The sequence below is a fragment of the Seriola aureovittata genome, chromosome 2 (assembly GCF_021018895.1).
Source record: "Seriola aureovittata isolate HTS-2021-v1 ecotype China chromosome 2, ASM2101889v1, whole genome shotgun sequence".
NCBI classification, from domain to species: domain Eukaryota; kingdom Metazoa; phylum Chordata; class Actinopteri; order Carangiformes; family Carangidae; genus Seriola; species Seriola aureovittata.
In genome coordinates, this window is record NC_079365.1 from 614070 (window position 1) to 639399 (window position 25330).

Genomic DNA, 25330 nt, shown 5'->3' on the forward strand with positions numbered 1-25330 from the left:
CCTGATGATTAACTCAGTACTTGGTGGATAACCAGAGAGAGGGAGGATTTAGCCCAATCAGTTGCACTGAGGTGAAGCTCTGGTAGGATGAATACCATTTGTTGTGTCCTGTTATGTATACATCTGTTTTGCATGCCGACTGTCACAGTCCATCTGTACATTATGTACTAAGAGTAACATACTGTATATTTGTCTGTGACGGGAAGTTTGTGAACACCTCAGATTACAAATGGATGAAATAATTAGCGTTTAATCGTTGTATTAAAAACATAAAAACGTATTTAAAGTAAATAAAATAATGAAAAGACCATTATTCTGTTAATAATAAATAAAATTTCAAAATGAATTGATGTTGAAAAAATGTTTAAGTCATACCTTTAATTCTTACTCAATTTTAGTGTCAGTTGATAATATTCTACATCACAATTGACATTGGCAGCTGGCCAATCAGAGGTCATACTGCTGCCCTGTGGGTGGGAACTCATTTAATGTTTACACACCTTTAAATTAAAGAAAGCAACTCTAGTTTATCAAATTTAAAGTTTAATAATTGAAATTATTCACACTCCAGACTCCACGACTGATCTTGTGTGTTTTAAGTTAATTAAGTTAATGAAGATGACTTTGAGGCTGACACAGCAGAAGTCAGAGGTCGTGGGTCACGTGCGAGTCTGATGAGATGATCACATTAACATGATACTGAGCAGGTTTAATGGGCCGTGTTGTGTTTGTGTGTTAGCCAGGTGTGCTGATGTGAACTCTAGTGTGCACAGCTCACCAGACTGGTTTGACACAGAAACATGATCTTGTGTCAGTGTGACATAATTACTGCACCTGTGTCAATGTAATATTTCAGGAGTGGATGACCTAGATCATCTATTCAGCAGCTGGAGCTGCGGCAGGAAACCTCCACCTGGTTCACAAGCGGCAGACCAGTTCATCAAACTATCAGGCTGGTGCTTGGTGACCCCCGTTTCTGGGGCCCCCGCCCTTTTACAGACGTACTACCTGTCAATGACTTTGTGGTAGTATGATGAAAAACAATAAAAGTTCATTAATGTTGATGTCAGTGTCAAATTAAATTCTTCAAGTCTTACAACTAGATGTGGACAAAGACTGTCTCTACAACACAGGGCCTCAACATTAGGTCATACTGCAGGGCCTTGGATTAGTGAACTTGGGGTCTTTGGGGGCCCCCCCCTAGAGTCTGGACCTCTGAGGCAGCTGCTGGAGAGATTTGGAAAACAAGTTTATATGTTCTTGAACATGAACTATCTATCACTCTTCTTTATATTCTAACAAAAAAAAAACCCCACAAAAGTCTCATGAAGCCACCAGGTATTGAAGAAGGGAACTAGCTCAAATTGTTCTTACCAAGAACTTTTTCTTCATGCTTGAAAATCTAGATCCACTTTTTCACGTTTGTTTTAAGGCGAAACTATGGAGTCACAGGAGTTCCATAAAAAGAAGCCTTTGATTTTACTTTTATCAATTTTAAATACAACTTTCCCATATGACCACATAATGTGGGCACAAGTGAAACGGGCACACCTAGGTAACCATGAAAACAACATGCCTCTAAATTCCTCCCATGTCTTCTCCACACTCGAGTCACACAGATGAGAGGTATTTCCAATCTTTATTGAAAAAGAGCTCTGATATGTACAAATTCAGCAATAAAAAACAGGTTTTCATTCAAGAAAATGGCTTCAGTTACATGTACGACCACATACTGGAAATCCTGCTGACTTAAGGTGAAGTCACCTGAACACAACCACATCCAGGTGTCTGGTTCCTGTTAGGATGAGAAGCACATGACCAACACAAGATCAGCCAAACCTGCACTGATCCACAGTGAGTCAGGGGGTGGTGGGGTGGTGGTTGCATAGAAGAGTGTTGCATGTAAAACAAATGACCAACAGGTCATTAGAGTTTAGTCAGACTGACAGGAGAGGACAACATCCAGCAGCTAGCTGGGCCTGAAAGGGTCTGCTTTGATATCTGGCGTACATTCCTCTCAATGAAATTCAAGAAAAGCAATTCTGAATCGTACATAATCATTTACTCATCTCCACTTCAGGATGAACATTTCTACTCCGCACAAATATTCACACACAGGTGAGACACAGGAGGACAGCTGAGGTGAGTCTGAGCTAAAGGTGTGTAAACATCTGTATCAGTGTAAACCTAGTTCCCACAATGCAGCAGTATAACAGAAAGAAACAGTTGAGCTGTGTCGCTGACACAATCCAATACTTTTCAAACATCATTAATGAGAGGGAAACAGCACACACACCAAGCTGCTGCTCTGAGATCTGCCAGCTCTGTTTCTAACTGAGGAATGTGTGTGTTGGAAAAAGAAACGATGGCTCAGAAAAGGAAAAGGTGAACGTGTAAAAACATGAGGTAGAACAATTGAAAACAAAAGGATTCTGTTAAATGACTCAGGTCCCAGTTCGACACACAACTCCAAGTTTTCTTCTTCTTCTGACATTTGGTTTGAGGAAAAAAAAAAAGCTGTAGTCCACTGTGAAACACACCAAGAAGGATTTAGTTTTTTTTCACATTCGTTTTCTGACCACAGTCACTTCACACAGGCCTGGGACTATTATCAATACTTGTATCCGAACAAAACACAGATCCAGGTCAGAGCAGGGTTTCACTGCGACTCTGCTGCTTTAACATGAGACCTTCACTTCCCTTTAAAAACCCGACATCGCTCAGCAAACACATGGGCCACAGAAAAACAGATAAACATTTATCTTAATGTCAAATCTCAATATTATTCACTTTTATTTTGGAGGGGGGGCTCATCACGTCCACATACCTTGGATCACGTATCTGGAGTATTAAATCAAAAATAAAATAGCAGCAAGCAAATCTCACCTGACTACCTGTCAGTTTCAAGGCACCAGAGGTGTAAAGAGCTGAAATTAAAGATGACGGATTAACAAATAACCTCCATGTAGTCAAAATGAAAGTCTCCAGAAATTAACTTTCACTCACATGTGTCTAATCTAGGATGTGTTTATGATTCCAACCTGTATTAATAACTCATGTTTTCACATTTATGATTGTAATGTGTTGTACCTGATGGAAGATTGTGAGTCTCCATTGATCCTCTGGACAGACATGATCACAACATGACAGTAAAAACCCAGGCTGAAAACTATTACATGATCCAATGGCTAATTAATGTAACTGTGTCACTAAAAGCATCAGAACATTACAGATGAGGCTGTGACCCAATGAACAGGACTTTTCATGACAATATTCCAAAAGTCTGGATTGAATTTGTGGAAAATTGATTACATCATGATTCATACCACTACTGTAATATAAAACTACGTATACAATGACAAAGGATTTCTACAGATCACCCTCCTGTGTCATCCTCCACCTGTAAACCAACAGACATCTGGAGAAATTTAAACCCAACCACAGAAGAAGGGCAGTGACACCATTTCCTGTCAAATCTCAGTGGGACAATACATGGCACTGATGTTAACAGAGTGCCGCTGTACCAACAGGAAGCAGGGACTGTCAGCACAGTGACACGTCCAACACAACACACACTGAACTGACAAAGCAACACAAAGAACAAAACCTTCCTCACATCAAGGTTCCCAGTAGAGTGTGTCTGACGTTACAGTGTTTTTATTAGGGAGAACACACACACACACACACACACACACACACACACACACACACACACACACACACACACACACACACACACACAGCATCACTGTCTCCTGTGGGATTTCTCCAGACCTCTGTTCTGTGATGGAGGTCTGGCATCATCAGGTCAAAACAGACCTGATGCTTCTCTTGGGGGCGGGACAAACGGTCTGTATCAGGACTCGCACAAGGCCTCGCTGTAAACAACGCCACAGAAAACAATCATTCCACTTCAGCCTCCACACTGCAGGACCAACTGCTTCGTTTGCTTCTCCATTATCTTCACAGTCTTCAGGTGAGCACAGGTGACCCTTGGTGATGTAGCAGCTCCAGGTTGAGACATGTCTGCAGAGACACAGGAAAACAACAACCATCAAACAAACAGACCATAGCAACAGGTTGTTCAAACTGCTCAAGCGTCACATCTGTAGAAAGATGAAACTAAATCAGGAAGCGGTGGAGGAGTATTCTGATTACAGGCCTTTATGTACAACCTGGTTACTACAGTGCATGTGAGCGCGCTGACTGCTGAAATGTGTAACCTGCTTTCACTGAATTACTCACCTTCGACCTTTTCTCTACCACCAACATCAGACCAGTTTCCATATGTCTCAGGAGGATTTTCATGATATTACAATTTAAAATTTTATTATTCTGCTGCAGAGCACAGAAATAAATCCTCCATGTCTCATGATCACATCAGTACCTTCAAACAGCAACTCTGACAAGATGGTTTCTCTGGAATGTGTTTCCACATCAGGAAACTTTGTCCTCTTTGTGTGTATGTGTCAGTAAACACTAGTTCCTGTTACATAGCCTATTCAAGGCAGGAATGTTGTGCCTTTATTCCACCCCATCAGTCTGTAGAAATGGCTTTTAACCTGGCAGTGGAGGTTGGCACAGAGCCGGATTGACGTCTGTGTAAAAGTGAGTGACTCCATGGAAACTCTGCTGGACTGAGCACAGTCTCCACAGACAGAGGACAGAGCTGTTATAGAGTTCAGTGACTTGAACCATCCTTCAGTTGCTGCTTCTCAGCCTCTAAGAGAAGAGCAGCAGAGTGAAGTGCTTCACTCATTTACTCTGAGCTCTAACAGTGTCTCCTGACTCATTCTTATTCTGCTGCACAACATCTGGCAGCAGCTGTGTTACAAGAGGAGACACTGAAGCTCTGTCACAGCCAGCTTTTTCACACAGCCAGACTCTGAAACAGTCTTACTGTGCTGTGAGGAGGAGAATCTGCAGCAGCCTGTAAACACAGAGATGCTGAGTCAGTGCATTAACACCACACTGCTGCACCAAACAGCAGTGCCCACTGCAGTGCCCTGCCTGCTACACACACACAGCAACTGACAACAGGCTGCACACAGAGAGACACAGATCCAACACAGCAGCAGAGAGAAAATCTCCAGATTCTACAGAACCTGTAAAGGATGGTGTAACTATAGCAACAGTGAGTACAGCTGACATGATGAAAACCATTAAGGGATTTATTAAAGGGGTGAGGTGTGGGGGGTTTCACTGAGGTCACAGGCCAACACTGTAGCTGGTTGGTGCTGAATCGTCCAGCACTAATAGTCCTTTGTTAGACCTGACCTGCAGCATGTGGGGGGCTACACACAATTTGTGTCATAGATTCTCCTAATGTTACATAACTGACTTAAAGGCAGGCAGGGATTTAGAGCTTTACCCTGCAGCCTATAGAGACAACATGTTTTAATGGACAGTGCTGACTCATCACGTCATGCAGCATCAGAATCTGGACAGCAGAGGTCTGGATTCACCCACAGGAATACAACACAACACTCTGCTGCTGATAACAGGGCTCTTTTACTGAGCTAATGTGCTCTGAACTCCTGCTGCTTTACACACAGTTTAAATGGTCCTTCATGTTCTAAAGGAGGAGTCACCTCTTCTCTACCTTTTACACCAGTGTGTATGAAAAGGCTTTTTAACATTTTATATTTTTTTGCTACATTTCCTCCTCCTGTCCACACTTCTCAAAAAACAGACTTTTGGAAATGCTGCTGGCCCTGTTTCATTTTGAAAACTATGAGGTTGTGTTTCAATTTGAAAACTCTGGGTTGTCTTTTATTTTGAAAACTCTGGGTTGTTTTTTTATTTTGAAAACTCTGGGTTGTCTTTTATTTTGAAAACTTTGGGTTGTCTTTTATTTTGAAAGCTCTGGGTTGTCTTTTATTTTGAAAACTTTGGGTTGTCTTTTATTTTGAAAGCTCTGGGTTGTCTTTTATTTTGAAAACTCTGGGTTGTCTTTTATTTTGAAAACTCTGGGTTGGAAATGATGACGTAGACACCCACGGTCGGACCTGATTGCCTCTCATCAGCCTCAACTACCAGTAGCGCTGCACTATTAATCAAAATGTAATCGAAATTGCAACATGGCCAAGTGCAATATCCAAATCACAGGCGCTACAAAAACCTTTTTTGATAAAGGTAAAATGTGTCACATTGTTGTGTATTGTTAGCACCATAAGTGTGGTGCTAAAGACCCCCCAGCCTACAAATCATATTCTCCAGATGTAAAGGAAAAATGTTTGTTTGGTACAAGACCAACAAAAAGCACATCAACATTTTTATTATTTTTTCAGTGAAAATTAAATTCAAACGATCATTTAAACTGAAATCGCACATCACAATATCAGCCAAAATAATCGTAACATGATTTTTTTCATATCGCGCAACCCTAACTACGAGTGGTGAATACAACATGATAATGAATTACAGTGTTACTGACCTTGTTGTCTTTTGTTCAGTTAGATTCTATACTCTAACAACACAACTGTCTTTACTGTGCCATGTTTGTAGTATTTTTTGCAACTAATCAACTGCAATGAAGTCAATCTGCTTCCTGTTTAAACTGGCTCGCACATGCTCAGTGTAGGTGGTTGATGAGGTATGATTTCGGGTGTGTTAGTCTGGATGAAGATAGTTTTCGTTTGAAAACCGGCATTTTAAAATGAAAAGGTAGTAACATGGACGTAGCCTGACTAATTTAACCTCAGTGGACTGACTGACCTGCTCTGACTCTGCAGAAAGAAGAGTGACGGTCTGTTGGTCTGTCTGCAGCTCCCACCCCGCTCATGTGCACTGTCACCATCCCCCTACAAGAGGAAGGCTCATGAAGGCAGAACAATCAAGGGCTAAAGGTCTTACAGTCATCACACATCACAGAGGGCAACCCAGAGAACCATCATACACCATCATGTAGAAAGCTATAGGAAGAGCCACTACCTGCTCACTCAGTCTCTTCAACACACAGGCCCCAGGGGCGGTGGGGGCTTTGGTTGCATGAGGGGTGTCCTAGTTAGTTGCAGCACAACAAACACTCACACACTGACAACACCAGAACACACACCAGTCACTGCAGTTACTACATATGTGCCCTGGGCAACACACAACGACCCCACCCTCACTCTATAACATTCACTTACACACACAAACACGGAACAGGAACATGCCACAACAGCTCACACTGCAAATGTGACTGACTGACACCTGAACACACAGCCGAACGCAGCTGAATGCACTGAGGCTCTGACAAGGACTCAGAGCATTGAATCTCCTGATGATTATTACAGTATAACATGATCCAGATCATTAACCTGGTTTTCTTTCATTTGACATAGTTTGGAGTTTTTGCCCGTTTGTCCACAGGTTTCATCACACCACAGAGGTCAGTATGTAGATGCACAGGAGCGTGTCAGTGTCGCACAGATATAAAAAACCATGTTGATGAGAGATTCTCAGTCTGTGAAAAAAGTTGTGAATTTACAAATTTTTGGATGAGAACCTGCCGATGAGAACCTGACTGTGAGTCCCAGTTTGACTGAGTCATGTCTCTGAGGAGAGTAGACAATCTACTTCCTGTTTACACCAGTTCACACATGCTCAGTGTAGGTGAATGGTCATGCGATGTGTTTTCAGGTGTGTTAGTGTGGATGGAGATAATTTGTGGTAAAGAGCTGAAATACTTGTCTGGACGGAGATCAATTTAGTTTTAAAATGAAAAGTATTATTGTTCACGTAGTCTCAAAGGACCAAGTTAAAATACGAGCTTGTCAACATGTTATCCAATGACACCAGAAATCAAGTGTTTACAGTTGTTTTGAATTAAAAATTAAAAATGGGGAAAACTGCACTCATTTTCTGAAGGTCTCTATAGGAGACTGCTACAGTCTTGAAGTGGGTGTGGTCACAGAAATGGTCAAAGGTCACAGAGGAGGGTTGAATAACATGTGCTGACCCATTCAGGTCAACCATAGACCAGGGTCAGCCCCCCACACTGTGCCAGCCTGCAGCTGGCATGTCACAGACCACATTCTTCTCTGTAGGAGGGACTCAATTGAGAAGAGGCTGCACATCACAGTGACCTACTGAGTGTCTCGTCCACATGTTTATGTCTCACCTGGACCACATCACAGGATGACAGAGCAAAATCAACAGCAGCTGAATCACAGAGCAGCAAAGTGATCCTGAGATCAGTCCTGAAACAAGCTGAATAATGATGACTGTCTCCCTGAGGCTGAAACCTACAGATATATACACTAATTATACACACTGCACAGTGAGCAAAGTGAACTCTCTTTATCTGAGCTCTCCAGGAATGCTATAGATTTTACAAAGCAATTAAAAAGGGATAGTTGGGTTTATTTGATGTGGGGCTGTATGAGGTAGTCATGCATAGTGGGTGTGTTACCTGCAGTAGATTCAGATCAGCGCTCCCAGTTAGGAGAGACGGCTGGGAGCATCAGCACACCAGCAGAGCTATGTGCTGCTGTGCACGTGGCCAGCAGAAAAACGTGACACTTTTAGAAAATGGCTACCGAAACAATGCAATATTACTAAATGTATGCTTCATGTAGAAAACAGCACTTTCCTTTAGTACATTTTTTCAACTGCTGCAAGCACTGTATTACGCCGCAGGTCAGCTGAGTGATTTAGAAAGCGGTGTTATACAGTGTGCGATGTAGGTGTGCTTGTGCATAGGAATATGGCAGTTCAGCGGTTGAAAAAAATGTAGTACCAAAGGAAAGTGCTGTTTTCTACATGAAGCATACATTTAAATGGATATTGGATAGTTTTAGTGGCCGTCTAAAACACATTTTTTTCTGCTGGCCCCGTGCATAGCAGCACATAGCTCTGCTGGTGTGCCGGCGTTTCCTGCTTCATCTCCTAACTGGGAGCGCTGATCTGAATCTCATATCAAATAACACCAACTATCACTTTAAAGCTTCACAGTCCAGTGTTAAAACAAGCATCTATGTGTATATGTTATGTTTGATGAGAAAACAACTGATAAAATCATCTGTAAGAGGGAAAGACTCCCAGCTGACATGTGAACACAGTCACTGTACAGGCAGTATTAGCACATTAAACTGTTCTAGTGCTTCAGAGACTAGGCAGATATCCCAACAGTCAGGGCTCATTATTTAAAGACACAGGTACCTGTAAAACAGTGCAGTCCAGGGTCACGCAGCACACATAACCTGGTCCATTCTGGCCTGCAGCTCGAAGGCGTCGGGCCGATCCTGAGGGTTGACGGCAAGCATGTCTTGAAGCAGCTTCCTCACGCCGTCAGACATGCATGATCTGCGTTTCTGTGGGATGCTCAGCACCATCTTTGGGTTCTCTAGTAGTGCCTCACCTACCGGCACAATGTCTGCTCCCTGTCTCACATATGTCCCCAGCAGCTCCCGCTTAGACTCTGCGTCGATAAAAGTGATCCTCTCCAGCATGGCCCAGATGATGATGCCCAGGGCGAATATGTCTGCCTTGGCAGTGTAGTGGCCCTCCCACACTTCGGGGGCCATGTAGAAGTCTGAACCACACGCTGACGACAACCAGAACTTGTTGACGTTGACGTTTTTGTTCTTATCTTCACCATCCTTGCCCTCGCTGGCGTTACCCAAACCAGCACAGACCTTACTCAAGCCGAAGTCGGCCACCTTGAGGACCGGAGTCCCCGACTTCTCTGAGATGAGGATGTTGTCTGGCTTCAGGTCTCTGTGGACGATGTTGTTCTCGTGCAGGAAAGCGACTGCGCTGGTCAGCTGGAGCATGAAGCTGTTGTTGGTTCGTGGGTCGGGTCGCCGAGACAGGATGAACTGGTTGAGGTCTCCACCTTCGCAGAACTCCATGACGAACCAGAGGTAACACGGCTCCTCTGGAGGACTTAGCACCCTCTCACCTGGAACAGACACATACCAGTCACTCACACAGTCATGCAGTGTAACACAACACCACATATTTCACTAAAAGCAGAACATGTATTGATGATGATTTGGATGCGTCACTGAAAAAGTACATGAGAACACCAGCTACAGAAGAAGCACTCGAGAACCCTTTGCACAGGTACCACTCCAGTCCCACTGGACATGTCCTGCCTGGTTCTGTGTGGACAGTGTCTGAGTTACAAGACAGCTTCTCTAATGTGTTATTATAGGTTTCCAACAAGAACAATATGTGAAGCAGAGGAGTTAAAAGTTCATCAGTAATGACTGACAGTGAGACAAATTATTCACAGACTGGCTATGCTGCACACAGGCCAGTGACTGAGGAGCAGATTTCAGGTAACAAGGTGCAACTGCAGCTACCTGGACTATGACCACAACAATGCGGGCAGGGGCCCAATCTGCTAAACCTTTTCATTGGTCACACCTGTTCTCTGATTGGCTGTGACCCTGATACTCTTCTTCACTGAATGTGGGATGGGGAAAAAAATAAGACATGTGTGACACTGCGCCCTGGACTCTTCCTCAAATAACATCACAACCTTAAAAAACACAGATGAATTAAAATGAAGAGAACTATTGATTGTCGTTTCGACAAGTAAAATGCTCTGGTCTCTACCCCTGAAAAGGCCCCGCCCAGACCTGACATCATTGGTGGAGGTAACCGCTCCACCTCCTGATCAATGATGGAAATATTCAGATCCTTAACTTCAGTAAAAATACCAAAAGAACAATGTGAAAACAGTCCATTAGAAAGTATAACTGACTGATGTATTATTATATATGACATCATTAGGTTTGAAAGATTAGATTTGAACATTTGTTGATATGAGACCACATGAGAAGTTTAGAGGAAAAAATCAATGTGTTTTGAAGCTGTTAACTCAGATATCTGAACTGTGACCTGACCGGCCACACTCTCATGTTTGTAAGACACCAGGAGCCAGAAGAGGCTGGAAACCACTGGTTTCATCTGGATTTTAAATATTTGATACACTATTCACTGTGTAAAATCTTCATCTATAACAAGTAACTAGAGCTTTCAAATAATTATAGGAGCTGGAAAGTTCAATATTTCTCTCTGAACTGTAGTGAAAGCAACATAAAATGGAAATAACCAAGTACAAATACCTCAATATTGTACTTCAGTAAATGTACTTAGTTACTGAGGAAGATACTTAATCCTGACCCAACATCTTCATCAGAGATTGGATACAGAGTCAGAGCCTACAATATACATACGACCTAAACATGTGTCCTTATCGCAGACTGACTTCGATGGCTAAGATGTGAGCAAATGATCTAAAAGGTAACACTTACAGTGTGTTATTCATTCAGTCAAACCTTCATTTATACAGGAAACACCACTGAGTGCACTCAGGTGATCAGTGTCCTTCCAAGGACACTGATGACCATACAAATACACAATACCAGAAACAATAACTCAAAAATGTAAAAACAACTGTGACAGATAAGCAATATCAAGTATAAGAACAATAAAAGCACACTAACATGGGACATATTGTGTGTGGAGAAAACGTTAGTGTGGACAGCTGAGATAAATCACTGTCCATCACAGTCTGATCATAAATACAGATCATTAATGCTGCTCTGATGAACAGATGAAGACAGCACACACTGTTGTTGACGTGGTGCAGTGACTGTGACATACACAGAAACACCTCTGGACACAGCCAACAGTCTGGACTCCATTTTAGTGAGTCTCAGCCTCGGGAGCTCCCTCACAAAATCTGCCCATCCCCCAACGAGCCAGTGTCATGGCGACAACAACAGTTCTGACTGGGGGAAATTTCATAAAACAAAGCTACACACACTAAACCTGACATGTAATAGCTGCTGTAGGGCCAGTGAAGATCCGCTTTAGACAAACACCACCGACATTAAACATTCTCATCTGGGTTACACTGAAGGACCAGTGAGCTGGAACCGATAACATACCGAAACTGATAATTGATCCGCCCTGATCATCAGATACTAGAAAGAGCTCAGCACTGCCATTTATTATATGGCAAATACATTAAATACAGTCAATTAGAATCGAAATCCGAGCAACTGCCTCCTGATTTGGGTAGGAAACCAGAACGGTATTTAAAAACCCAACTAATTGTGATTGCATCTGATATATGGGACAAAAACCAAACCTCTGTGCTACAACAGCACCGTGTCTGGAGAGTGAAGGGCTGTGTCTTGACTTCGGCCAACAAAAAGCAGCAGTTAATCCTAAATTACCTGTCTACTGGAGAACTAGATGGACTCACCTTTCAGTGAGGTCTCCACCAGGCGCAGGTACTGCTTGGACCGTTTGTTCCCGTGACTCATTTTCTGGGCCATACCGTTCCTCTGCAGCACACACTCCTCCAGCTGCACCACATTCTGGTGCCGCTTCTCCAAACTCGCCAGCGCCCAAAACTCCTGCAGGGCCAGCTCCACGTTTTCCGGTGCGTCGCACCGCAGCTTCTTCACGGCGACTTTAGCTCCGGATCTCCGGGCCACCGCTTCATACACCACGCCGTATGTTCCCCTTCCAACCTCCTGCAGCAGGCTGTAGCGGGGTGCCATGACCCTCCGCTCCAGGCTGCCCTGCTTGAAGAGGCCGGTGTCCTCCTCCATGTCATGGTCTTCTTCCGTGTTTCCCACGCTCAGACACCGCAGCACACTGGACTCGTCAGTTCGCGCTCTGGTTTGTCGTCTGCAGCACGCTCGCGAGCTCCTCGTGCGTCTCCGCCAGTTGTCACCTCCAACTGTATCCATACGTCTGCGTGAGCTTTCACGACTCAAACATTAGACAGAAAAGTGTCCACATGTTGTCCAGGTGACCCGGATCCCTGATCTGACGGTGAAAACGGGGAAGAATTTGCTCAGTAATGAAGGTTACAGAGAGGAGGAGGGTGGACGGTAGGGGGAGGGTATTAACACCGATACGATGCATTACTATATTTCCGGTCGGGAACTTCAAAATAAAACGTGTAAAGTTTAATGCGTTTCTTGTTGTGTAAGTTCACGTGTTCTTCTTCTTCGTTTCTATGGCAAATTGCAACCATATGGAGCATTATCGCCACCTACTGCAGAATTATAGAATCCTTATATCCTTGTTATTAATCCAGTGTCTTTGAGGTAAATAAAAATATGGTTCCAAAAACCATTCCCAGGATTATTTGTAAAGCCAGTTTGTAGATCCATGCGTTTTATCCCTTCTTGTTCCAAATTAGTCCTAGATATGTTCCTCTCCTTTTCATATTTAGGGAACACAAAAAACATGCATTCCACAGTCTCTTTGTGTTTACAAATGTCATAGTTTCCAGATGGGTGTTTTACAATAAGATGTAATGATGAATTCAGTTTGGTATGTCGTAATCTTATTCTATTTAGCAAGCACTGTTCTCTCCTACTTTTCCCCAAAGTCTTTTCCACTCCAACATCCTACTGGATCTGGTACAGTTGTCTTCATTTTAGCTCTACATGCCATAATTTTTGCCACTGCCTTGATTTTGTGCCAAATAAATGATTTTGTTTATATTTTACTTATTGGTATATGTAACTCTACATGCTCTGCTTTTAATCTATGTTTAGCTAATTGATCCACTGTTTTATTCCCTATAATTCCTACATGAGCTGATACCCACAAAACCTAACTTGTGTTCCTAACCTAATGATTCTATATAATAACTGCAATATTTCATAAATAATGTCTTGCCTGAATTTTGAAGAAGTGTGTTTTAAACTAGTCAGTGCTGCACTATGAACAAATTAACACTTGCATAGGTTTGTGATCCTCTACCCACTGAAGAGCTAATAAGACTGCCATCATTTCTACTGAATATGCTGTGATCACTTTGCCAACTGCACAACTCATTTTACCATTATCTGGGTTTTTAGATCAATTCGTAATATGGATATATTGTCCATACATTTCATGAAGAACTGTGTTCACATAAGCCTGCAAATTTATTGAATGTCTTTTTAAATGTACATGATCCAAGATTTAAACTGACATCTTCTACTACATTTTTCCTTATAAAAAGACAGTTTCTGATTTATCTACAGATAACTTAAAGTCCCACGTCAGAGACCAATTTTCAACTTCAATGATTGCCTCCTGGACTTTTTTCACAACATAATTTATATTCCTACCCCTTTTCCAAATAGTTCCATCATCTGCAAAAAGTAACTTACCAATGTCTGAACCTACCTTATTACATATACCATTTATCGTAATAGAGAACAGAGGGGGACTAATTATACTACTTTGAGGGGTTCCATATACTTCATTGAAAAACAATTCCCAACACGAGCCCAAATAGACCGACCAAATAAAAAGTCCATAATCCACTTATATACTTTACTTCCAACACCCATATTATCTAATTTTATTAAGAGCCCTTCCTTCCACATCATATGATAAGCCTTTTCCTCATTGAAGAAAACAGCTACAACACACTCTATTTCCCTGAGCTTTCCTGATGTCAGACTCCAGACATAAGATTGGATCAAAAGTACTATGTTCTTTTCTAAATCCACTCTGACAAGCAGTGATTATTTCATTTTTTTCAATGTAGTATGTTGGTCTTTCTGTAAACATTCTTTCCATAATCTTGCATACACACAATGTCAAAGCTATATGCCTATAATTAGCTGGACAAGTAGGGTCTTTCTCAGGGTTTTTAATGGGTTCAATGACAGCCTCTTTCCACATTGCTGGAAGCTTACCTTCCCCCCAAATCCTATTATACATCTCCAATAACTTTTCCAATGCAATATCACTTAAATCCGTTAACATGACATAAAATATATTAGCCTTACCAGGAGCAGTCAATTTGCACTTATTTAGTCCCCTTCTCAACTCATGAATGGAAAAAGGACGATGTAAAGCACTTTGTGATACATTTAAGTTCACAATTGTTATTCATGAACATGGCATCTGTAATAAAAAAAAAGACACAGCTCATGTTTGTGCTTTTTTGAGGAAATAATTATGCCAATATTTTACCAGCTGGCTCCAAATCACTTTAAAGGTACACTCTGTGACATAATTATAAACACAAGGGTCACAGCCCCATACCAAAATTCAATGTTACTCAGCTTCTCTGATGGTGTTCAAGATTGGTTGAGAGAAGTACCTAGAATATAACAGTTTTATTTAATTAGGCTGAACTGACAAATATAAAAGCCGGACTCTTTAAAACAGACTTCCCAATTATATGTGAATACACCTGTGACTTACAGGGTGTATTTTTTTTTTTAAAAACTACCGATTGGTCAACTGTAGACAAAGAGAAGTATCTGGACTTACTTCAGGCATACTCACTCTGAGCCAAGGATGTAGTTAAAATGTCTTTATGTCAGGAAATATCTAAGTAAAAATATATTATATGTGATTCCTTATACAAAATGAATGGCGAAAAGGGCTAAACCAGCATGTTACACAATAAATATACAAGTAGACTATGTAGAAAAAAAGTCACAGTAATGATTATAATCATAATCATAACAATAGAGGAAGTAGCCATAAAATATCCACAATATAAGCAATGCTGAGTGGCAGGACACAAATATACCATAAAAACTAATAAGGCACATTATCCTATGGCACACCGCTACCATATTTGTCATGAGGGCAACTGCAGCCTTTTGGAAGAGAAAGGTTTGAGGAGCAGTGTATGAGAGGAAATAATCGTCAAAATAATTGATCTCAGAGACTTATTGGATTTTTAAATTCAACCCTTTCACGAGGAAATTGATTTTTTTGTAATCGGTTTCACTCCTGTCATCAGTACTTTTATTTTTGAGTCGTCATTTCCGGCCTGTTTCAGGCTCCATCTTGCTGCTTGACGCTCGTGAAGGGACGGGTTGCAGAGTTCGAATGTACCACTGTAAAAGAACACGGGGTACCAAAACACAAAGCTTGTGTGTGTGTGTGTGTGTGTGTGTGTGTGTGTGTGTGTGTGTGTGTGTGTGTGTCGGTGAACAAACGATCTTTGTAAACACCATCAGATACAGTGAGTAGCAGCTACACGAACCTTTCCACATGTTCTGTAAATCACAGGATCAGATCTGTCAGTGACGTCACACATGAAGAACAGCTTAGTGTGAACAGCTCAATAAAATGCTGTATATGTCGCTTCAGTCATAGTAGAAAAGTGTTCGTCGTTTGCGTTCACATTTGTTCCCCCGCCACTTTCCCTCTGATGGTTTCTTCCGTTCATTTCTTATCCAGCATGGCACTTCACGTGCGCGTATCCTCAGCCCCCGGGGGCACGTGTGCCAACACGCTGCCTGCAGATTCAAGGACAGATGACGTCACACAATGCAGACACATGAATCATTACAAAAACCAGAAACAATCTTTATTCTCTCCTGACTGGTTCCAAAGATATAAATCATGTTGTCAGTCTTTTTGATGAAAATGGTGTCATATGTCTGTTCACAGTTTCCTTTTCAGAAAACTCTGCCCTTCCAGATGAATCAATGCACTTTTGAAAAGCCACTTAAAGAACACAGCCTTTACTGATGCTGGACGGAATTAAACTAGACTGTAATAATAAGAATAAGAAAAATAAAAAATAAAATGGTAGTCTACTAAGTTTTTCTGTAAGTGTAAAATTGAAAACATTAACTGGAGAAGGGCTAAAAACTGGTTATCAAACAAGGCTCAGGAAGTTAATTTTAAAATGTTGTGTTATATACATTATACACTGCTGGTGTTTTCAGACACTGATATCTTTTGTACCCTTTGTAAACATGATATAGAAACCGTTTCTCACCTATAGTGTGAAATATGCCAGAAGATTTGTAAAGACCTTGTGAGGATCATAACTCTCTCTACTCCTTTAACCTTGAATATAGGCTATTATTTGTTACTGTGTTGATCCAAATGATGGCGAATGAATATTTGATTAACTTTATTATTCTATATGAAAAATTCTTTATTCACAAACATAAAATTGCCAAATCATTTCTCAATTTTCACATTTTCTCCTAGAACTGATTCTGTAGGCTATTCAAGTCAGTCGATCTATTCGAAAAACACAAAGAGTAATAACCACCTCTAACTGAATATGTTAATATTTGTGTATTCATGTACCCTAAGCCTTTTAAAAAATAAACATTTGTCTTGTTGTATTTTCATGTTTCCTTTGGTACTTATGTCATTTCAGGTCATCTTATATGTGTTTCTGCTGTTTTACTTGATATATAGTAATATCCTTTGTAAATAAATAAAAATCACAATCACAAATTTGCAAAGTTGATTGAAAAAACAGCAAAACAAAAATGCATTTCTAGTGTTAAAAATGATTTATTTATTGATAAAAAATCTTCAGTTTTATTTTCATACCTATTATAATTAAGCTACACATCACCTGTCTGAAGTTTTGATCTCTGAAACTGATTCTTAGGACATTGTCTGGATTTATTCTGTATCTGTCTCATCAATCTGAATTAACCGAAGTTTTCTTTATTCACCATCTGTAGGAAAAAAAAGTTTCCGAAAATAAACTATATATCATCTGTCATCACCTGCCCCATCCTTTATTTACTTAGTGAAGTTGTGTATGTCAGTACAAATAAGTCACTGTATGAAAAAATCTGTGTTGACATGCTGTGATGGAGTGAATCAATACTTTTAGATGACTCAGTGTCTTTTATCAGGACACAAAAGCTTCATGTTCCCTTTGGGTCACTTCACCTATTTCCTTGTTCAAGCATTTTGTGTCCACAAAGCTTCGAAAATCAAAACTCTTCACAATTTTCAGCTGTATTGTGTTAAACTGGATTGCATAGAAAACATGATAGATGCATAAGTGCTTTACAAGATACTTTTCAAATATCTATAATACACACAGGGCGGTATATGAGGATGGGGCATGTGGACGGAAAAGATGATGGCAGGCAACAAACAGAATATTTACTAATGGAGGACTCTAACCATGTGTTGTCTCTGTACCAGGAATCATTACATGCCCCCTTCTTGACCCTGATAGTGAGAGAGACAGGGGGTTCAGAGTCCCCTGCACCAACCTCACTCTGGCTCTTCATCCAAATCTGTGTCATCCAGGTTTGTTGCTTAAACACAAACACATGTCATAAACATCCATACCTGTATTCAGCTAAAACCATGTCATGTGACAACTACACAAGGAAGAGACTCAGTGCTTGAAATGTTGAATGAAAAGTGTGGTGGACATGAGCACTGCTCAGCAAGACAAAACCTTCACGCCTCATCACCATAACATAAGAAAATAATTCAGGTGTTATTTTAAATAATCTCACTGTCCACTTGTGAACTCCAGTGTCATATAGAACAGTTATTTTTACCTGTCCTCATTATCTTGCTTAGTCTGTCCACAGCCTGGTCCTGACCTTGACTGGCTCCTGCTCCACTCTCACTGCTCTGAGCTGTGTTCACTGGCTGCCAGGCTGGGACTCCACCTGTCCCTTTTTATCATACTTTCTATCTCTGCCAAACATTATACTTAACAAAATGCTAATTACATGAAGTAACATTAGTGGTATTCTGAGTTCAGGCACTCAGTTCCACCCTACTGTGAGAGATCAGACATTTCCCTTGTTTTGAGGTGTCTGGGAAGCAGCTTTAGTTTCATTTACTTATCAGTGACTGTGACATGACCGTCTGCAGCGCGAAGGTGAATGAACTGCCACTGCCCAGTGTGAATTTTACACACCGTTTCGACACATGGACAGTTATTTTGTCTCCTTTAGTAGCCTGGTGAAATGAAGGCCCTTTCAAAACATCACTGACGGGACTGTGGAGGCTGTTTCTCATGTGTATGCCAGCAAATGGCGCAGACATGCCCGATGGTATGTGTGCACACTCTGCTTTTTTCGGGGTGTCTCAGTGGAGATGTGCACAGTGACCTCACATAGACAGTCCTTTCAGCAGGGAAGTGATGTGGAGGTGGAGAACACTTCAGTCTCTTCAGTATATTTGGATGGACGTCTCAGGGGGAGGTTAATATATCCCAGTGTCGTGCCATCAGGACAAGCAAGACAAGCAGTGTTTGCCCAGTTAAAGCTAAAAATAGAATCAGTTACAACAATACTGAAGTGAAAAGATATCTCTCCTCACATCTGATCTCAGAACAGCGTTCTGTCCCATAAAGGATCTGATGTCTGTTTGCATCCATCATGTAATTTACTGCCCACTTGCGGCGCTAGCAGGGTATTGTCTCTTAAGCTAGCGTGACTTCCAGCTGTTGTATCTATAGTTTCTGTCATTTTTATGGGTGTAACCATGTCCCATTGACAAAGGCTGGAGCTTGCCAAGCAGAGAGGACAGCATCCGAAGGTTTGCACAATGAGGATAATCCTGGAACTTTGACTGGTCACGAGCGATAGCCAAAGTGTGCTTGTCAGGCTGTCCTTCACTTAGCTTCTACCTTTCTGAGCTCAGATATGATAGCATTACACGCATGCGCAGACGTATATGCAGCAGTAGCAAGTAAACAAGCTAATTACACTGATTTACCGTCTCTGTGTGAGATCTGCTGTAAGTTTGTATTTTGTTAATTGCTGTAGTGGGTTCAGTCAGCTGGAGTTCAGTTGTCCAGTGTTTGTTTGTGACATTATGAGAAACAAAATAGAGTTTTTTCTCTTTGTCCTGTGCTGACATCATCCCATATGAAGCAAAATGTGTGATGGTCATGGATGACCTCATCTGTGCTGTCTCCCTGGTGAGGGAGCACTAAAGATGAGGCTTTTTTATTCTGTTGTTTCCCAACATGTTTGGATAAAACACTGATGTGTTATTTTGGTCACAATCTATTTTCTAATGGGGCAGAAGTTTCTGCACCTTGATCTGTAGAGACCCTAGTCTGGTGTTGAACAAACCCTTCAATCTGCAGGCTGTAATGTGTTTAACATGTTTGTGTGGTGACGTGTGGAAGATCATCCAGATGAAAACTGGATTTTACCTAGTTAACTGTATATGTACATATATGCATTATGTCTGTACTCATAAAACAACAGATATTTGTATTAAGCCATTACTCTGGAAGAGGACTGAGATGTCTAATGTCCTGTCCTTCACTCAGAGGTAGCATATGCCCTCTTGTGCTCACTAGCAGAACTACATTATCTATGCAGAGATTACAGTACACTGATTTATATTGTGCTTAGAAATAAGATCTTTCTCAAAATTTCTCAAATTTTCTCAACTGATATGTAGACAGGGTCGCTGTATATACAGTACATTAACATTCATTTAACATACAGTGATATCCAAAAGACTCTTGCAACCAGAACCGAGATAGACTGAACCAGACAAACTTGGTGTCATTTGAAAGGCCTTGTTTCCCTAAAAAGTTTGAGCCCCTGGCTGCTTCCTACACGGAGCAGTTACACCAACAGACACACAAACTGCTCTTTAATTATAGTGGTAGGATAGGCTATATCAGCTATTTTACAGTTATGAATTTTAAAATGACATTCTGAGCAGGGCCCATTGAGAAAGCTCTGCCCCCTCTAGCTCCGCTCCTGCATGCAGGTCTTTACAAGAGAGAGGTCTTAATACGAGGGATGATGCTTCAGCGCTGCCTTTCATTTTAATACTGACTACTACTAATCACTCAGTTTATGATACAAGAACTTTTTGGGATTCTGGTCCTAAATGTACTTTTGTCTGTGAGGTATGTTTGTATGAGTGTTCAAGTCAGATTTCTTCATCTGTCTTAACAGCACAAACTTGTCCAAGTTCATTAGGTTTGATCATTAGTATAATCAAGTGTCAAGGCTGTAAGGCTGCCTGTTCCAACTAGACTATGGCAATGCTTCATTCAGAAAAATGTCCTTCCAGAGTAAAAGAAAAAGACAGCAGTCAGTAGTCACATAAAATGACCCAAAACAATGAGAAAATGTTAATGGTAGATCTGTCAATGATGAGTCATCAGAGCAGCAGTATACAGTGACAGAAATAAGGAGGAAATGGTTTAGGCTGCATGAAGTTAAATGCTAAAAACATCTCTCTAAAATCAAGGGTACATGCAGTGAGATATCATACTAGCTTACAGCAGGTGATGTTGCAGCAGCGGGTGCAGCAGAGGATCATACTGAACAGTTGTGGCAGCTGCCGCAGTAAAGGAATTTTCCAACAACTACTTAAATGTAAAACAAAATCTGTAAAAATACTTAAATATAAAATTTCTCTCAGTAAATTGACAAGATATGATGATGATGATGAATGATGATGATGATGATGATGATGATGATGACATTCCTATTATTAAGTCAAACAAGTGTATTTCCCCCTGTTTAAGACTAATACCGCAGGTTTGGACCAATGGTGAATTTTGTTCATACAGTATACTGAAGAGAGAACTTTAATACAAATTCTCTTAAACTGCTCATGTGTGCCACTTCTAATAATAATAATAAAAAAGAATAATTCTGGTTCTCTCACGATGCTCAGTGAGACTTGTCATAACTGTGTCAGTCTCCTGAAACTGACACTTGTGTAGGAAATGACAACTATTAACAAGAACTATCAACTCCGCCAGCAGCAGCAAGTAGCCTGCAGTGTGGTCAGAGTGGAACCGGAAAACAACCTTGTTCTCGTTCCTCTCCAGGCTCTCTGGTGCTTGTCTTAAGTTTGCAGAAACAAGCTTTACACACTTTTATTTCTTGCAGTTTGCTCCAATATCAGCGACACCACGAAGAAGACTTTTACACAACTATATTTTGGCCTCTCTCTGAGTAATGCAGGACATGTTTGTGTGATTTTACAGAAACAAGTGAAAAGGGAGAACAATATGAAAATCAGCTCAGTGACTGCAAAGACTACAAATTGATCCAGATGATGTTAACAAACACATCAGCTATGAATATGGGGATAACGATATTATAACCAAAGTGGAATATGTATAGTGTATGAAAAATATTTGCAGCACAAACTGACTAAAATGTCTTGCTGGTAACAGCCCTTGATGCGCCAGGGTCGGGTCTTCTCAGAGTCAGGTTGTTTGGGGATGCAGCTTAAAGCGATTGGTAAACTCAAACAGTTCATTTGTTACTTGTGTGTTCACACACATACTTGTAGTAGTCTACATCTCAGTTCTAGAACCTGCATGCAGCTAACCCCCCCCTTCTAACCTGGTACCTTTAGACTATATGAGCTAGGCTATTAAAGAAAACCTTCCCTCCCCCACAAACCAGGTCTCAGTGGCCATTTTGAGTAGTTTCTTTGTTTACCACCATCATGTGTAGTCTTCTTTGTCCAGGGCATGTGGTCACAGCAACCATTTTGAATTAGCCATTTTATCTATCTTACCTTTGTCTGTGTCCCCACATACCCCCCCCCCCCCACACACACACACACACACACCTGTATATACTTCAGATTATACATTGTGTTTTTAAATTGTAAATAAATGTCTTTAAGTATAACTATTGGTGTGTTTAATGTTGCAGTGTGAGTGGGAATATTGCCAACTTCTACTCAGAACTCCAATCCTTCAGCTATGACTTACTGTTGATATGGTGATTTGGTTAAAGTTATTAAGTTAATCATTAATCAGAGTTCCAGATGAATAGTAATAATTTGAGACTGAATCAACATTGGCTATCCTCGGCTGGTACCGAGCACTTTCATTATTATTTCATTATTTAAATTAGTTATTATTCAATATCAATATTCTTAATATGAATATTTATATCATGATAGCCAATAAATTGATAAGCAATGGAAAGTCCAACAATGGTGTCCCACTCGTGAGGCAGAGCATCGAGCCAACAGTATGCCTGCCTCTCCTCTGGCACTGCTGCATCAGCTCCTGATATTTGGACCGATTCCGTCCGTTGGCCTCCTCCATGCGGTCCACCCAGGGAACTGTCAGCTCTATGAGGAGCACCTGCCTTGAAAAAGATGAAGATAGTACCATGTCTGGCCTCAGTGTGATTGCCATGATATGAACCAGGAACTCGAGCTGCCTCCCCGAGTCAACTCGCCGCTCCTAGTCCAAATCAGATGTGAGGTATTTGGCTGCTGGTCTGGGCTGCATCCTGCGGCTGCTCACCAGCTCTGACCAAGGTGATCTTCTTCTGGCCGGGTACATGTTTGTACCCGTCTTTGAATATTTTCAGTATCAACATATTTGTGACTAAATATGTAAATACAAAATTTCTTCATTATGTTCATAGAAAACATAATCCAGTTGCAATTACATTCATTAGAAAACATACTTGTTGCAGTTTAGTTAGTATAGTATAGAGAGATCATTTTTAGGAGACAGGGTGGCTCCAGCACACCTGTCATGGCAGTGTCTTTTTAGCTGGAACAGGTGTATCTGAAAACAAGTGACTCGGCTTCAGTCTCACAACTACACATCTTCTTCTGAAACAAAATTCTATTAAAATTAGAGTGCGAATTACACAATGACAATCAGGTCAACTTTTTCTCTGGGGTGTAAGGGAACCCAGTACAGTGCAGGTGTTACAGTGAACTGTTATGGTCCTTACAGTATCTTACTTGTTCAACTAAAGCTGACAAATAAATGTAGTGGAGTATGAAGTTCAATAGTTCCCTCTGAAATGTGGTGGAGTGGAAGTATAAAGTAAAACTAGAAAATTCCAGGGAAATTTTGAGTGCCACGGGGGCTACTGCCGGGATGAGTACATGATTTATTTCCAGTGTTCAAAAGTCACCCTGATCATATTCTGGTTTTGAGAAATGTCTTGATATAAAAGACTCTGATATAAAACAATGTCACATCCCTCCATCATGTATTATGTGGGAAATATCTCATATTCTGTGTTGTTTTTTTTAATAAAACAAGAGGCAACATGTCTACAAACGGGCATTTAAAGGGTTAAAATCCTGAAAACTAATAAACATTTGGTAGGTTTGAGCAGAACTGAAGTGGTTTAAGAGATTTATGCAAAAAAAGCAGAAAAAAATATTGATATATGATGATTTTATAGCATTTTCTTTGTGTGTCCTTTTTTGGACGCGAGGAACCCCAGAGGCTACAAAATGTGTTACCAGTGTATAATAGACCTGTAACAGTAACTGATTTTAAAAATATGTCAAAAAAGACACTTTCTTGCAGAAATCCATACCTTCAGCTGTAACACAGCCAAAATGATCAGCAAATCAAAAAAGAAAAGTGAAGAAAATGTCCAATAAAGGACAGAGGGACCCCTGAGGGTTAATAAATCCCATGAACCGCTATTTAAATTACCACTATTATGTTTTTTTCTGTGCTAAATTTAACATTACTGGGGAGGAGAGCAACGCGACGAGAAGTGACAGCGAGAGAGGGCTAGTAGCTTCTCCTCTCCTCTGTCTCAGCGGAGACCGTCACAACTTCATTCACTCTTTTAACAAAACAAAACAAAAAGCAACGAAGGAAGCAGTAAATGGACTTACATATTTAAGACCTAACTAAATGTAATTTAAGACCTAACATGCGGCTAATGTAAAGCTAGCGGAGCTTGGAGAGTTGGTTATCTGGTTGCTAGGCGCACGCACGCACACAGGTCAGGAGCTGCCGTTGCCATGGCAATGTGAAAATCTGCCCAGAATTTGGCTTCTACATGGCTTCAAACAACTGCAAATTATGAGAAAAACGTTACTTCTTTTCATAAACTGAAAAGACCGTGCCAGACACTGAAGCCAGAAGTTTCTACAGTCTCTATTTTATTCAGATATTCCTTAAAATGAGTGAGGAAGCTCAGTGCGAAGACAGAAAAAAAAAGACGATTACATTAGGTGTCAATGAGAGTGAGACAGGTATTGCTGCCGGACTCGGCACCCCTGTTTAAATTTTGTGCAGACCCTGCCTGTCAAAGTTACATTTTATGAATCCCAACAACTATGTCTACATTTTCAGAAAGAATTATTTGTCTCCTTTTTACGGTTTGGCCGTGAGCTCGAGTTAAAAATAAAAATAAAGGTTATTTTTTACTGCTTCACGCACTCTAGCCAACTGACGCTTTCACTCTAACTTTGAAGAAAAAGGGATTTGCACTCCTCCTTTGAGTGCTCACAGTTAGAAAAGTTTACATGTTATGTAAAAACAGTTCCTGTCTTTTTGAGAGAGCAGAAGTTTTCCTCCGTTTTATAGTTTGAATCACATTTCTACGTGCAGGTATGAGAGAGCTGGGTGACTCAGCAAAAAGGTGCAATTTTGTCGAAAAAAGGTGGGTTTCTAAAGAAAATTCCAATGCATTCCTAATGCATTATTTATTCCCAGTTTTTTGGGAATAACTTTGGGAAAAATTGGAATTTTAACACCAAAAGTCATAGCACCCCTTGCGGGATCAAGACACTCCTCTCAGCTATTCTAGCTGTAGAGGAGTGCCTCGGAGCTGAGCACCCGTGGCACTAATAAAATGGAAAAAATCAATTAAAGTACAAGTACCTTAAA

General features: G+C 40.9%; 1 protein-coding gene across 2 annotated transcripts; it reads right to left on the reverse strand.

The window, feature by feature from the left end:
• Positions 1–1620: 1620 nt before the first annotated feature.
• On the reverse strand, positions 1621–12864 carry stk35l (serine/threonine kinase 35, like). Of its 2 annotated transcripts, none has more exons than XM_056401217.1 (3): positions 12212–12862; positions 9148–9889; positions 1621–4026 (listed from the first exon to the last, which is right to left on the reverse strand). In XM_056401217.1, the coding sequence occupies exons 1-2, from the start codon at positions 12702–12704 to the stop codon at positions 9171–9173; spliced, it is 1212 nt and encodes a 403-aa protein (XP_056257192.1). In that variant the 5' UTR covers positions 12705–12862; the 3' UTR covers positions 1621–4026; positions 9148–9170. The 2 variants fall into 2 exon arrangements, with proteins under 2 accessions (XP_056257192.1, XP_056257200.1); XM_056401225.1 differs by lacking the exon at positions 1621–4026 and adding an exon at positions 6596–6803 and having other exon boundaries at positions 12212–12864.
• Positions 12865–25330: the final 12466 nt, after the last annotated feature.